A 13,628-nucleotide genomic window follows, 5' to 3' on the forward strand; every position below is an offset into this window, starting at 1 on the left:
CTTGTGACATTTAGATTGATAAATCTGTGTCTATGTAAGCTATTTGTTAAAAAAAAGTGATCCTCTGATAAGAGGACAAAATGAGGGCCACAAATATATGGAAAAAAGTGACAATTACCCAGTTTTTACTTTCTTAAATATATCCTTATTACTTTTATGAGGGGGTTTATCTGTTTGTGGTAAAGGAAGTTCCTGCTAGAACATTTATTTTACTTGATTAAAAAAGAATAAGCAATGTGTGGGGCATTTTTAAAGGCCAAATCCAGTTGATCTTGTTCACAAGACTACTCCAGGTGAGAATAGCTACATACATGAGCAGGGCAAGCAGGATTTGATCTTATGAAGTTTAGTGTGCATGGAGATAGATGCATCTATTTTGTGTCTATGTGCACCTGGCAAATCCTTGAAATTGTATTTGTTTACAATAGTTATTTAAAAATAACCATCTTCGCTATCTTTTTGTGAATGCTGATGCAAAGCACATCACCACAGTTCTGTTCTGTGTCTGGACAACTAGAACAAGGTGCCGGGAACGTTGTCCCAAAACGATTTTGAGCTTCACACCCCATCCCCAACCCATGGCCTGTTAACTGAAAATCTGCAGAGAATGTTGTAGCATAGCAGGAGTTGGAGTGGTCAGGGACAAACACATGTGCATGTGAAAATCTAAGTTATTCTTTTGTCTAGGTCAGGGGTCGGCAACCTTTCACAAGTGCTGTGCCGAGTCTTCATTTAGTCACTCTGATTTCAGGTTTTGCATGCCAGTAATACATTTTAACGCTTTTAGAAGGTCTCTTTCTATAAGTCTATAATATATAACAAAACTATTGTTGTATGTAAAGTAAATAAGGTTTTTAAAATGTTTAAGAAGCTTCATTAAAAATTAAATTAAAATGCAGAGCCCCACGGACCGGTGGCCAAGACCGGGGCAGTGTGAGTGCCACTGAAAATCAGCTCGCGTGCCACCCTTGGCACACGTGCCATAGGTTGCCTACCTGTGGTCTAGGTAATAAAAACTCTAATTAAAGCACATGAACAATATCCTCTCTCTTGCCCAATTATAATAGTCTGGCATTTACTCTGTGCAACCACCTGATGGGAACTAATTAATTGATTCTGAGGATCACTGTTGATGCCAATTACAATGGTGGATAAAACTACCTTCTTGAATGTGAGATTTGGGGAAGAATTAGCACAGCTTTTGTTTGTTTTTGTCTGTTAGGCAGTCACACAAAGATCCCATTGGAAAGGCAGAGAACCTGGTGATGGGCAAGCAAATGAAATAGTAGCTAAATCCATAATACATTTCAGTTTATGAAGGATATTCACTTTAATTCTATTTAAGGCTGGTATAATCCTATATCCCGGGCAATGTTTTTCAAATTCACTCTAGTGGGCTCATCTGTCCTGAGCAGTGCGGGTGAGCAGCAAATTGCACTGACAGATAAATTTGGATGGCGGATTATTTATGACTTTGGAAGATCTTAGAATTTTGTTTTGGAATCAGAGTAAAATAAATATCTATGTTCACTTCCTGAAATCACATATTGCTAATGAGTGACTTGCAGAAGCAAAGGGATCGGTTTGGGAGCAGCCTTCAAAGGCAAATTTCATTCTATTGGATAAGAATTCATCCACCTGATGCCCATCAAGCTGTATAAATTTAGTCCTCTGAATCGGGATCCTGGAGGATTCAAAATAGAGGCACAATAGTCACAGTATCGTATTTCCCAAGTAACAAAATCAAATAATGACTATATCATCATTTTAATACAAGTGCTTTAAAACAAAAAATTCAAAGACAAATTATTATTATAATTAAACATAGATTTTTTTTTACTAATGAACCGAATTTGTATGTGACCATTTCAGCCGTGATCGCCGGTAACTTCTGAATGTATCATAAAGAAAGGAGCTTTTAATAAAGATTAGGTCCTGATACAGTCTGAATTCGGCTATTCGCCCTGGATATGTTGAGTCACTGAGGTTACAGAGCTTTGCAGGAGAAAGAGTTTGTCAGAAGATTGTGAAAGCTACTAATTAACACTCAGGAGGAGGCAAGTCAGCTCTTGGCCTTGCCCTTTTTCACGGGAAGTTGTCCTGTTGCCTCTAGGTATTTGTGAATTAGGTCCTCTTGAACACTAGGTAAACATGGCTGGTATCTACTGTATTCCATTGTATATTCACCCTTTCCCTGAAGGGGAAAAAAAATCAAAGTTAGAGACACTGTAAGCACACACATACCTGGCAGCTAGATTGCACAGTGCTCTGCAAAGCAGTATGCAGTAATAACTGTCAGGAAAGCAAGCAGAGCCACACAATGAAGCATACTGTAATGTCAGACCAGATTTATTTCACATACAATATATTTTTCTTGGAAAGGAGCAGAGACAAATAGTTTTATAACAACCAACTGACCATCACTAGGTTATAATTTTGCTTCCTCTTTTTTTTGGAAAAGAATGACGCTGCTGTTAAAAATGACCCACTCAACGCCTCACAGGTAGAAGTACCTGCATGTAACAGAGAATGTTGAGCTGCCACATGTGAGTGATTTATGTACAGAAAATATCTCACTTGGTAAAAGTAACTCTAGTAATTAAGTCAACATACAGTCTTAAAAATTCATATTGTTAAAGATGGAGATCTTGCTTGCTGAAGTGCTGCTTTCAAAGATCTCCATTACTTGCACAGAAATTCAAAATGGGCAACACATATTGGACTTGGAAAGTAGCTTCTATGCCCAAGCTTTTCCATTCTGATAGACACTAAGAACAGTGTTAAATTCATGCCTTACATTATCACTTAAGATTAGGGAAGAATTTTTTCCCCAAAGCATGTGAAAATCATTAGTCTGCAATGACAAAGCAAATATTTAGGTGGTATCAGAATTTAGATTCTCATTTTCCGTGTAACAATATTTATTATTTGTCTTTTGTAGAAGACATAAGTGAAAGCCCACCCATCTATAAACACATTTTACTGACTGTAAAATATGGAGGTGTCCTCCTGTTTAACGTATATTCCTGCCTCCCACCAAACATGCATTTATACAGCAACACCTACTGGTGGCAATGACTCCAGCTATGTAGACAATGTAGGTTTCTGCACAATATACCAGTGCTCTGGGGTTCAAAATAGGCAGTATTATTATTCTCCTCAATTCTCACTTGCCCTGCCCTGACAACTGTCTCCCCACCCTTTCCCCATATTCCCTCCTCCCGATCCACTCTATGCCCAGGATGCAGGGTAATTGCCCAGGGAGCAATACTCTATTTAAAAAAAACATTTTTTGGACCATGCTTAAGCAATTCCAGGATAAGGATGGATTTATGCACATGAAGTCAAATGAAATTGACTTCAATGGAATAGGGATTTTCTTGAACCAGGGCCATACAGAACTTCATTGGGAGAAAAAATGTCAGAATTCTCCAAATTTCAGTCCTGCCAATACTGTTCCATTAACTGTTTGTTCCGAGTACTCTCCATTCCTTTCTAAAAGAAAAAAGTGCCCTAGAAAGATTAGGCTCCTCATGTAGATGGTATGAAATAGGCAGTTTTGATTCCTTCAGTACTCTATGGTACCCCTACCTGACTCTCTTCCACAAAGGAGACAACGCCTGTACATTTGCTGTATATTCTAATCAGTTGAAAACTATGGGCCAGAGTCTCAGTTGGTATAAATTACCATAGCTCCACTGACTTCAAAATAACTGTTGTTGTTGTTATATCAGCTGAAGATCTGGCCCTTTATTTCAACCATCCAACAGCACCAACATTTTTTGCTTAGAAGAGAGAAATTTCCATCTCCTAGAACTCCAAGAATCTGCATTTTGAATATCAGCCAATTTGTAAACATTTAAAGTTTCTAAAATCATGAATTATTATTGTTAAAAGAACGTAATGCTACAGGAAGTTTACATGCAATGAAACTCTGGCAAGAACATAGCAGTCTTGGATGATAACCATGTTAAGTACAAATGCATCATACAAGGATCTAGCCTTTCACTCTCCTTTCTAAACTTCTCAACAGGCATTGCTTTTAAGAGTTACTGCTACTATTAATTACTGGCACATAATTGCCAGCAGGTTGTATTGTTTTCTGTGGAAACTGCCATGAACCCAGACAGACCAATGGGCACGGCCTTTCTAAATTTGGTTACTCTGGGGAGGTCTCCCCTTTTAGAAGACCTGACCTCAGTTGAATCTGGAGCCCATCTCCAGAATGGTGTCAATTTAGATGATGATATGGCACAGTGTACATGATGTGTAACGCTTATTGGACTTTCACAGTGAACTGGACACCCCAGGGCATTGGCTGTTTGTCTGGCTAAGCCATTCCCCTTATAGCCCGATGCGAGGCAGTGCAATTTGATTCCATCTCCGTATCTTTTTCCATGAATGAAACTCCCCCAATTTTATTCTTCTATGCCTCTACCTGTCTTAATTCAAACTACTACTTAAAAGTCCTTCTTCTGTGTTGCCCCAATAGTAATTAAAAAACCCAACTATAACATCAAAATGTGTATGTGCTCAAATTGAGTACAGCAACTCCTCACTTAACGTCCTCCCGGTTAACGTTGTTTCAAAGTGATGTCGCTGCTCAATTAGGGAACATGCTCGTTTAAAGTTGTGCAATGGTCCCTTATAACATCGTTTGGCTGCCTGCTCTGTCCACTGCTTGTAAGATTCTGTGGAAGAGCAGCGACTTTAGAAGGGAGCATTGCACAAGTTCCTCTTCTCTGCCTCCTCCCCCCTCCCTCCCAGCGCTTCTGTAGGAGCAGGATTTTATAATTGTACTATGCGAATTAATGTATGATTTGATTTTATCCTGCCAGCCACCCTTTTTGAATCGCAGAAAGGACTGACAGACCAGAACAATCCTTATGACTAATTATGGTCACCCTTTTGTTTTAGGATAAGTTATAATATCTACTATGGTTTCCTATATGTATTGCAAATTAGGCACTCTAGTTAAATATACATTTCTTTGTTTTAAGACTTTAATAAGTAAGGGTACATCTACACTACCCGCCGGATCAGCGGGTAGCGATCAATCTATCGGGGATCGATTTATCGTGTGTAGTGTAGACGCGATAAATCGATCCCCGATCGCTCTCCCGTCGACTGCTGAACTCCAGCAGTGCAAGAGGCGGAAGCAAAGTCGACGGGGGGAGCCGTGGCCGTTGATCCAGCGCCACGAGGACGCGAAGTAAGCAATTTTAATTCGATCTCAGATACGTCGACTTCTGCTACGCTATTCTCGTAGTTGAAGCTGCGTATCTTAGATCGATCCCCCCACTAGTGTAGACCAGGCCTAAGAGACAGGATCTTGTATTGTATCTATGTTAAGGAGATTAGAGGAATGTTGAGGGCCTGAAGCCCCAATGTGAATTGTTTTAGTTATAAGGTTTAGCAAGGCTTGATTTACAATGTATTCTTCTGAATATACAATACTGCTGTCTGTATACCTTTGAAGGTTTCTGTAAGAGATTGTGTGAATGAGGAATGCATGCATCAGGAAAAGATAAGGTGTGACAGCCATCACAAATGTCCAGATGGTCAAGAAAATGTGAGAGACTTGGAAAGACCAGGAGACAATCAGAAAACATCCATTGTATCCAATGCTAAACATGTTAGCAGCATTGACGACCTCAGAGGTGAGGCAGGCACCCCTGAAGGCAAGACAACAAATAGAAAATAATGATAGGAAACCTGACAATAACCATCAAATGATAACACCACTTAAGGACTAGTGATTACAGGATGACATTGCAAAATGCATGGACTCAAATGGGAATTTACAACTATAAAGCTGGGGTGTTTTGCCATGGAACTCTGGGTTCAGTCCTGCAAAGCCTTGGAGCATCGGATCGCGACCAACAAGAGCCCAGCTCCACAGTCATGCTCAATCTAACTGGCCATTAGATTGACTCGAGCTACAACAGACTGGTGACTATAAACATCAACTGGCAGGAGTGTGTGTGTGTGTGTGTGTGTGTGTGTGTGTGAGAGACTAAAAAGCATATTCTAAATGTTGTATTTTCAATAAATGCAGTGTTTTTGTCTTCTCTTCAATAAAGATCCCATGTGCTTTGTATAGCATAACATTTTCCCCACTGCCAAAAAGCTGTTTGGCGGTGCTTAGGACTTTCTGGGAGGGAGGGGGAGGAGCGGGGAAGCGCTATGTCTCCACTCCTTCCCCTCCCTCCAGAAAATCCTAAGCGCTGCTAAACAGCTGTCTTGTGGCGCTTAGGACTTTCTGGGAGAGAGGGGTAGCAGCAGGGAAGTGTGTGTGGGGGAGGAGCAGGGATGCCGCATGCTCCAGAGAGGAGGTGGACTGGGGGTGGGAAGAGGTGGGCCTGGAGTGGAGCGGGGACAGGAAGAGGCAGGCCTGGAGCATTCCCAGCAAAGTCTGCGCCTGTTCTTCTCCAGGGAAGCTGCCGCTGCTGCTGCAAAAGTGCTTCCTAGCGTCCTTGCCTGCAGTGGGCTGTGCCTGTGTGGGGTAAGCCAGGGGCACTTCCCAACCACAGAACAGTATAGTACTGTACAGTATATAATGCCTTTTGTCTGCCCCAAAAAAATTTCCTTGGAACCTAATCTCCCATATTTACATTAAATCTTATGGGAAAATTGAATTAGTTTAACATTGTTTCACTTAAAGTTGCATTTTTCAGGAACATAACTACAGCGTTAAGTGAGGAGTTACTTTAACTGTAGATCACCAAAACCCACATCTTCCTTTACTCCATCCCCTCCCTACCAATTATTACTCTCATTTACAATTGTTGTGTCTAATATTAGATGACAAATAATTCATCGCGTGCATCTTTGGCCCATTTTTGTCCTAACGTGTCTAACACCTGTACAGCTTCTGACTGCTGTAGAAACTAATAAAGTTGAGTACTCTCGAATAAACTACATTAGCTATGCACGTGTTTATATTATGATTCTACTCCCTAACTAATTGGATTCTCTTTTCTATCGTTGCTGTCACCATTATTACCCACTGATAACCTCATCTTAGGTTGCTTATTTCTGAAAATCCAATATACTTCAACAAAAAGTATCCAGAGTTTATTTGCTGACTTACCTCTGTGAAGGATCTCAGTTCTGTGGCGTATCCAAACATATTATTCAGTGGCACCTGAAATCCAATTTAAATTGTATTATACATGTTATTCTTGTGCAAGAAAGGAATTTTCAATGTAATTTTGAATTAAAGGCTCCATTCTCCTAATCTTTACTATGACATCAAAAGAGCCAGTTGGTAACACTTTAAAAATTATGCTTTGCGTTTAGTATTGATTTTCTTATATGGTTTTATAAATGGTGTTTATTTCAAAGCATTAATTTTCATTATGCTCAGCAGGAAAACAAGGACATTCTCAGTTTAAGGACATCTCAGCTAGCTTAATGGCACAACCTCAATACTCTGTAGTTCCACACGAGAGGTCCCAGTTGGAAATATCTCAGGGCTGCAGATTTTAACCACAATTTCTGAAACAGCACTGAAAAGGTTTGTCCTTGGCTGTACTTGCATTTAAACCATGTTAAGCAGTGATTCGGCTGCACATGTTACTGACACCCACTGTCAGCAATGGATTATTTTTCCTTATGTAGACAATGCTATAGATGGAGATAAAGTGTTGCTATGATGGTTAACAAATTTGTTTTGTGGGGGGGGGGAAGGGATGAAAATTAATGACAAGGCAGCCAGAGATAAGGAGTTGTGCTGAGGTATTTTAACCTCCTACAACTGTTCAGAAATACATTTAACCTGAACTAGCAAGACAATTACATGTAAAAAGGGACACTAATCAGCTTGAAAAAAATCTCATTTGTCTGAAAATCTGCATTTGTTACTTGTAACACTACAGGTTTCTATAACTGGAAGAAGTTAGAGGAAAAAATATTTCTTCTACTTTTTAGGTAGTTTACTCTATGTTTCTTCCAGGACTTTGTGTATATTTGGTTTCACTGCTTTCACTGTATAGTTAGTTGGTCAGACTCTCCCCCTGGCTGAAAAGATGTTTGTAAACAACAGAGGAGAGGAAAAATCCTTTTAAAAACAAACAAATACTAAAAAAGACATCTGGACATATTATTTAGAGTGTGCTCTACTAGAAAACTTAATTATTAGTTTAAAAAAGTTGGCAGTGTCCCTTTCAATCAATGAAGGGCATTTCAGCTATACCTCTCAATGTACAAAGCAAGGGAAGTATCAATATCCCTGTTTATAAGATGGGACTGCTGGGCATCGTTACCCAAGGTCATATAATGGCAGGGCAGGTAACGGAACTCAGGTCTCCCAAGTCCCAGTCTAATGCTCTATCCACTGCACAAAACTGCTTTGCTAAAATAGCGGACACTTACAATAGGTTTAATAGTACTGTTCTACATATTACTATACAATGACATTTAACTTCTTCCACCAGGTCGCACTTATCCCTTGGATATGGTTTACTTATCAGACTAATATGGGCAAATTTCGAGCTCAGAAAAAGCAGCCATAGACTTAATAATAATGCAGGAGAGGAAACAAGAAATTGCTTCTGTTCATAACATAATTGCCTATATATTAAAATAAAGTTTCTTGTAAATCAGCTTTAGGTCTGTCATTGAAAGAGGAAACAGGTTTAGACACATTGAACAGCACATACATCAGCATACAAAGTGAAATAGCCATCTATTCCATCTTGTCCTGTGATCACTCCGTGACGACGATTAACTCCAGCAATCACAGCTCCTTGGAATTCATTCGGTGCTACAATTTCCACAGACATAATGGGCTCAAGTATACACAGAGTTGCATTTTCCACAGCTGGGTAAAAAGGAAGATGAAGTAGAATTAGTCACATCCTTATGCTTCCGGCATCCATGCCTATTACACATTCTTCAAAAATTATCTAACTCAGGCGTGCAAAATCCTATTCAACCACTAGCCCACAGGACCTGGTCCAAAGCCCACTGAAATCAATGCAAGTTTTTCAAAGTGCTTTGGATAAGGCCAAAAGTGACAGGCAAGTGTGTTCATTTCCCATTATAATTATCATGATATTAAACGGTGAGAAAACAGATGTTGCACCTGGGCTTGAAGATTTCCATGGCAGTTTTGAAAGGTAACACTTAGCTATAAGTTATACTTGTACATGGACCATCATAGGAACTAGTGGAGAATCCTGGCTATGATTACTTGAGATTAATAATATTCTGGCACACAACAATGTCAAGAGCTTTCATGATTAATGTTAAGGGCACTTCTTACATTACTGGAGAAGAATGTCTTGACTTCCAACCTCCCTCAGTGAGTACTTGCACTCTTTATATCATAGATTTTAAGGCCAGAAGGGGTCATTATGATAATCTACTCCACTGGTGCCCAAACTTTTCCTCTCGTGCCCTCCCCTTACCTGTAATGGAGGGCATGAGGCCAGGAGCAGAGTCGCAGCCGGGGGCTGGGAGTGGAGCCCGAGCTGGAGCCAGGGGACGATGCTGCAGCTAGGGCTGGTGGCTGAGCCGTGGACACAGGCCAGGAGCAGGGCTGTGGCAGGGGGCCGGCAGTGGAAGTGGGGTCACAGCTTCAGGTGGGGCCAGAGCGAGGCTGGGTAGTGTTCCCTTCCCACTCTCTGTGGGGGCTGGCTCCCCCCCCCCCCCCGGAATCCCTCCAGACATTCCTCTGTGCCTCCTTAGGGGGGCTGGGGACCACTGGTCTAGTCTGCATAATACAGGCCACAGAACCTCCTGCATAATACAGGCAACAGGACTGCACCCAGTTATTACTCCATCACGTCCATAACTTCAATTTGAACTATAGCTTATCTTTTAGTCTTCAAATACTTGATTTAGACGCTTGAGTTACTGTGTCATCAGTAATATTTTTGAGAACTGAGAATTAATAATAAAATACTGAAAATATATTATAATGTTCAAGAAGATGCAAGCAGAATGTCAAAGCCTCTGAGGGCATAATGTAACTTCATATGATTCAGTGCACATTACAGACCCATAATGTGAATTTCTCGGCAACTGTTGCTAATAGAAGAGTGTCTTGAAGACATAGGATTGTCCTACAGTCTCTACACAATACGACTAACTTTTATTATAGAGGAAAATGATTAGAAAATGCTGGTGCAGATTCAATGGTAAGGTTTACTCCCTATGAAGAATTAATTTGGGGTATTTTGCTGAATGGGCATTAGGAATGGCGAAAGAGGAACCATTTCCTGAAGATGCCGTCTCTTCTAAATAATCTGACTTTACTTTAGGCTCAGCCAAATACCATCTCAGATACTCTTAGAAAAAATTTACTTCCCTGTTTCCTTGGGGAAATAAAAACTCCCTACAGAGGTCTGACACATAAATCATACTTTCTAAGTTTTACTTAGAAGGGGTTTCTATTTGCTGTTTCAGCTTGATAGATTCAGAAAAGATCTGGCAGCATCATTTAGAACTTTTTCAACAAGCATTTGAAACTGTCAGTTTTAGGGATGGGGAGGAGGCATGATCACAATTTGTAGTATAAGAAGCAGAGACATAAACCCATCTTAAAAGAGATCAGTGCAGAGATGTTGTATTTGACTTTGAAATTAAATATAATTAATTACAATTGCTTGGAACTGAGTGATCAGGGCAGGTTCCTATGACAAGTGTTTTATTATTTCTGCAGAGTTTAAATGCTATGAAAAGTTTTCATCCCTTCTAACCCAAGTGCTATTAGAATCAATAGCTTCTTAGTACTGTTGGAAGACCAGCTTCTAGAAGAAACCCTTTATTGATTTCTCAAAAGTTGCCAATTTTTTACCCTAGCTGGTATGTCATGTGCGTTCACTAATCTGTAACGTTTATACAAGGAAAGATTAAGTTTACCATTACAATATCAGAGTATATGTTCTTTCAAATATGACTGTACAATCTGATTTTGTTAGTGATGAATATAAGCCCAGATGGAGCCATTCAGGGAGTATGAATTAAGATGTAAATGTACAAACATTGGGCCAGATTTTGATTTCAGTTTCACTAGTGCAAATAAGATCAGAATCTGGCCCATTGTCTAGGTAGGAGCTTCTGAGTTTTCTGTCTTCAATTCTGTGAATCATTCTGATAAAGTCTATTATCAGACAGCATTTCTAAAGCATCAATTTTTATACCATTAAAGGAACCAATGTTCCACTGTAGCAGCTACCTACTCTGCATGACATTCCAAGAGAGACTGTTCAAACATAATTACTCTTACAGGTGTCTATGATTAGGGAAGGGGTGGTTCCCACAAAGATCTATGCAAAAAGGGTCCATTGTCTCTTTCGTACAGCTTCAGGAGCGAGGTCACATTCCTCAGAATGACTATTTGGAATTTCTACAAATCTTACACATCCACTACTCAACACAGGTTACATTTGGCTGACTGTCTCAGAATGGGAAATGTGTATGAGTAGGCAAGCAAGTAAGGAGCACAAAAAATGAAATCAACAGCTTAATTTGGTTTTAACAAATATTCAATCATGAGCATGTAAAACAGCACATCTTCAAAGTGATTGATGATACCTTGTTTGAGGGCCCCTTCTCCTGCTCGGATGAAAGAGAATTCATTAGAATCCACCATGTGATGTCCACCATCTTCTAGGACAAACCGAACTCCAGAAATCTTATGACCTACCAGAGGACCCTTTTCACACGCTTCACGGAATCCCTGTGGAGAAGTCTCTCAAAGTTAGCAATTTTCACCCCAAAATACAGCTTTAAAAAAAGATAATGATAATGGCAGTGTGTAAGGAACAGTAAACTGCCTCCAGAGATTATGCATCAAGTCTTTTGCTAAGAGAAAAAGCTTCACAGCAAGCATAATCCTAAACTATGAATTCTAGTCCTATTACTTGACAAGAAGAAAAAACAAGACCCAAAAAACATAATATAGGAAAGGAAAGAATGTTTCTCCCTCAGAAGAGTTTGAAAGCTTTTTATTGTCATTGTCTTAGACTTTGGTTTGCTGTCACTTTGGAAGAGGGCTCTGGTGAGGAATTCAGGGCAAGTTTTACTTAAAAAAAAAAAATTATCTAGGTTTTTATAAGATTGCCCATGATTGTGGTATCTAAAGTATCATCCTGAATAGAGAGAGAATGGCTTGACTAGTATGATAGCATACTTTTTTTTCTATCTAGGCAGGGGTTGGCCAAAATCCTTCTTTTGTTGTGCGGCTGAAGTTAGGGGTGCAAAACGGAAGTGTCTGAGAATGACCGCAGTTTGCATAATTAATAAGAGATTCAGAAATACGGCAACATAAAATGGTAGAGCAGTGCTATGATGGAGACATTGACATTATTAAGATGCTAATATTAAAAGTTATATGTACTAAACTATACAGCCACATAAAAACAGACCCACACAGTGGAGACATTTGGTAAATTATTCAGAAAATTTAACTTAGTTGGAGTTTCCTGCACAAAAAGATCTCAGATATGTCACAGACATGCTACATTTTTCAGAATTTGCTGCTGGTTATACATACCCAAAAGCAGGTACATTCAGGAAAGGGGATGTTAGAAAACCAGTCTCAATGGAAGTAGGATTCTTTTATTATAAATTCTGAAAAACTTGTTCTTTTTTGTTTGTTTGCTTGTTTTACACTGAATATCACATGCCAAAGATCAGAAAACTGATCTGTTTACATTGTCTTTAGTAATAGAAATCTTAAGAATTGGGCAAAACATAGTAAAATCACTTTTAGGCCTTGATCCTGCCTGAACCTGAATCAACAGTAAAACTCTCATTCCCTCCAATGGTCTCCTCAGGGATGACAATAGGAGGAAGGTAAGAACTGTGCAATTGTTATATCACAAATACAAAATATTAGAAAATATTTGTCACCTTTTCAACAGCAGGTATAAACTGCTTTGGGACGTTTGTTCCAACAGTTCTGTCTTCAAACTCCAACTGTGTGTAGTTCTCTGGATCCAGAGGCTGTAGACACCCTATTACTTTACCAAACTGGCCTGCCCCACCAGACTGTTTCTTGTGAGTATAGTCAAACCTAAAAATACAAAACACTGTGTTATCTATCATAGAAGCTATGCTCGAGTCTAGTCAGAATTCCAAAGGAATATGTCCCTTTATTGATATTTTACTTTATCCTATTTAGTTATGCATAACCAAAATGGCTATGCATTTCTATTAATCATTGAATAGCCAAGAATATTCAAGGACCCACATGATGAACAGCATGATTCACCATTCTATAAGAGAGTAAAAACAGGCAGGATACTACTTTATAGGTCACTGCAGTCCAAACACTCCAAAATACTCTATATTAAAACACAAAACATAGCCAACAGACACCCATATGGGATATTAGCATGGAAATCAGAACTCTTTTGCTGCCCCAAATTCATTTTCTTTCGGTGTCGAGTCTCCAATTGAAGACATAATCCTCAACTGTGACATCAATTTGTGGATGCAAAAACTGGGATGTCAAAAAATGTCTGAGATGTTCAGATAGGTAAATAAAACCTTGACAGGATTAACTTGTTAGAAAGTTGTCGTGCAAATGACACTTTTAACAGAGAATGAAGGAAAATATAGACAACATTTTTGCAAAACAGAAATTCAAATTTTTCATAAAGCGTTAGCAATTT

The 13,628-nt window shown here is 39.4% G+C and overlaps 1 protein-coding gene across 2 annotated transcripts in view; it reads right to left on the reverse strand.

Moving 5' to 3' along the window:
• Nucleotides 1-1,751: 1,751 nt before the first annotated feature.
• GFM1 (G elongation factor mitochondrial 1) overlaps nt 1,752-13,628 on the reverse strand; it is a 48,485-nt gene continuing 36,608 nt past the window's right edge. The window contains exons 14-18 of one of the 2 annotated variants that reach the window (XM_005287004.3): nt 12,865-13,027; nt 11,545-11,689; nt 8,664-8,824; nt 7,094-7,147; nt 1,752-2,194 (exon numbers count right to left, since the gene is read on the reverse strand). In XM_005287004.3, the coding sequence (XP_005287061.2) occupies nt 2,063-2,194; nt 7,094-7,147; nt 8,664-8,824; nt 11,545-11,689; nt 12,865-13,027 (655 nt within the window). In that variant the 3' untranslated portion in view covers nt 1,752-2,062. Of the gene's footprint in view, nt 2,195-5,518; nt 5,676-7,093; nt 7,148-8,663; nt 8,825-11,544; nt 11,690-12,864; nt 13,028-13,628 lie in introns of those variants that run through there. The other variant, XM_008165019.3, reaches the window with a different exon arrangement.

Source organism: Chrysemys picta, chromosome 9 (assembly GCF_011386835.1).
Source record: "Chrysemys picta bellii isolate R12L10 chromosome 9, ASM1138683v2, whole genome shotgun sequence".
NCBI classification, from domain to species: Eukaryota; Metazoa; Chordata; order Testudines; family Emydidae; genus Chrysemys; species Chrysemys picta.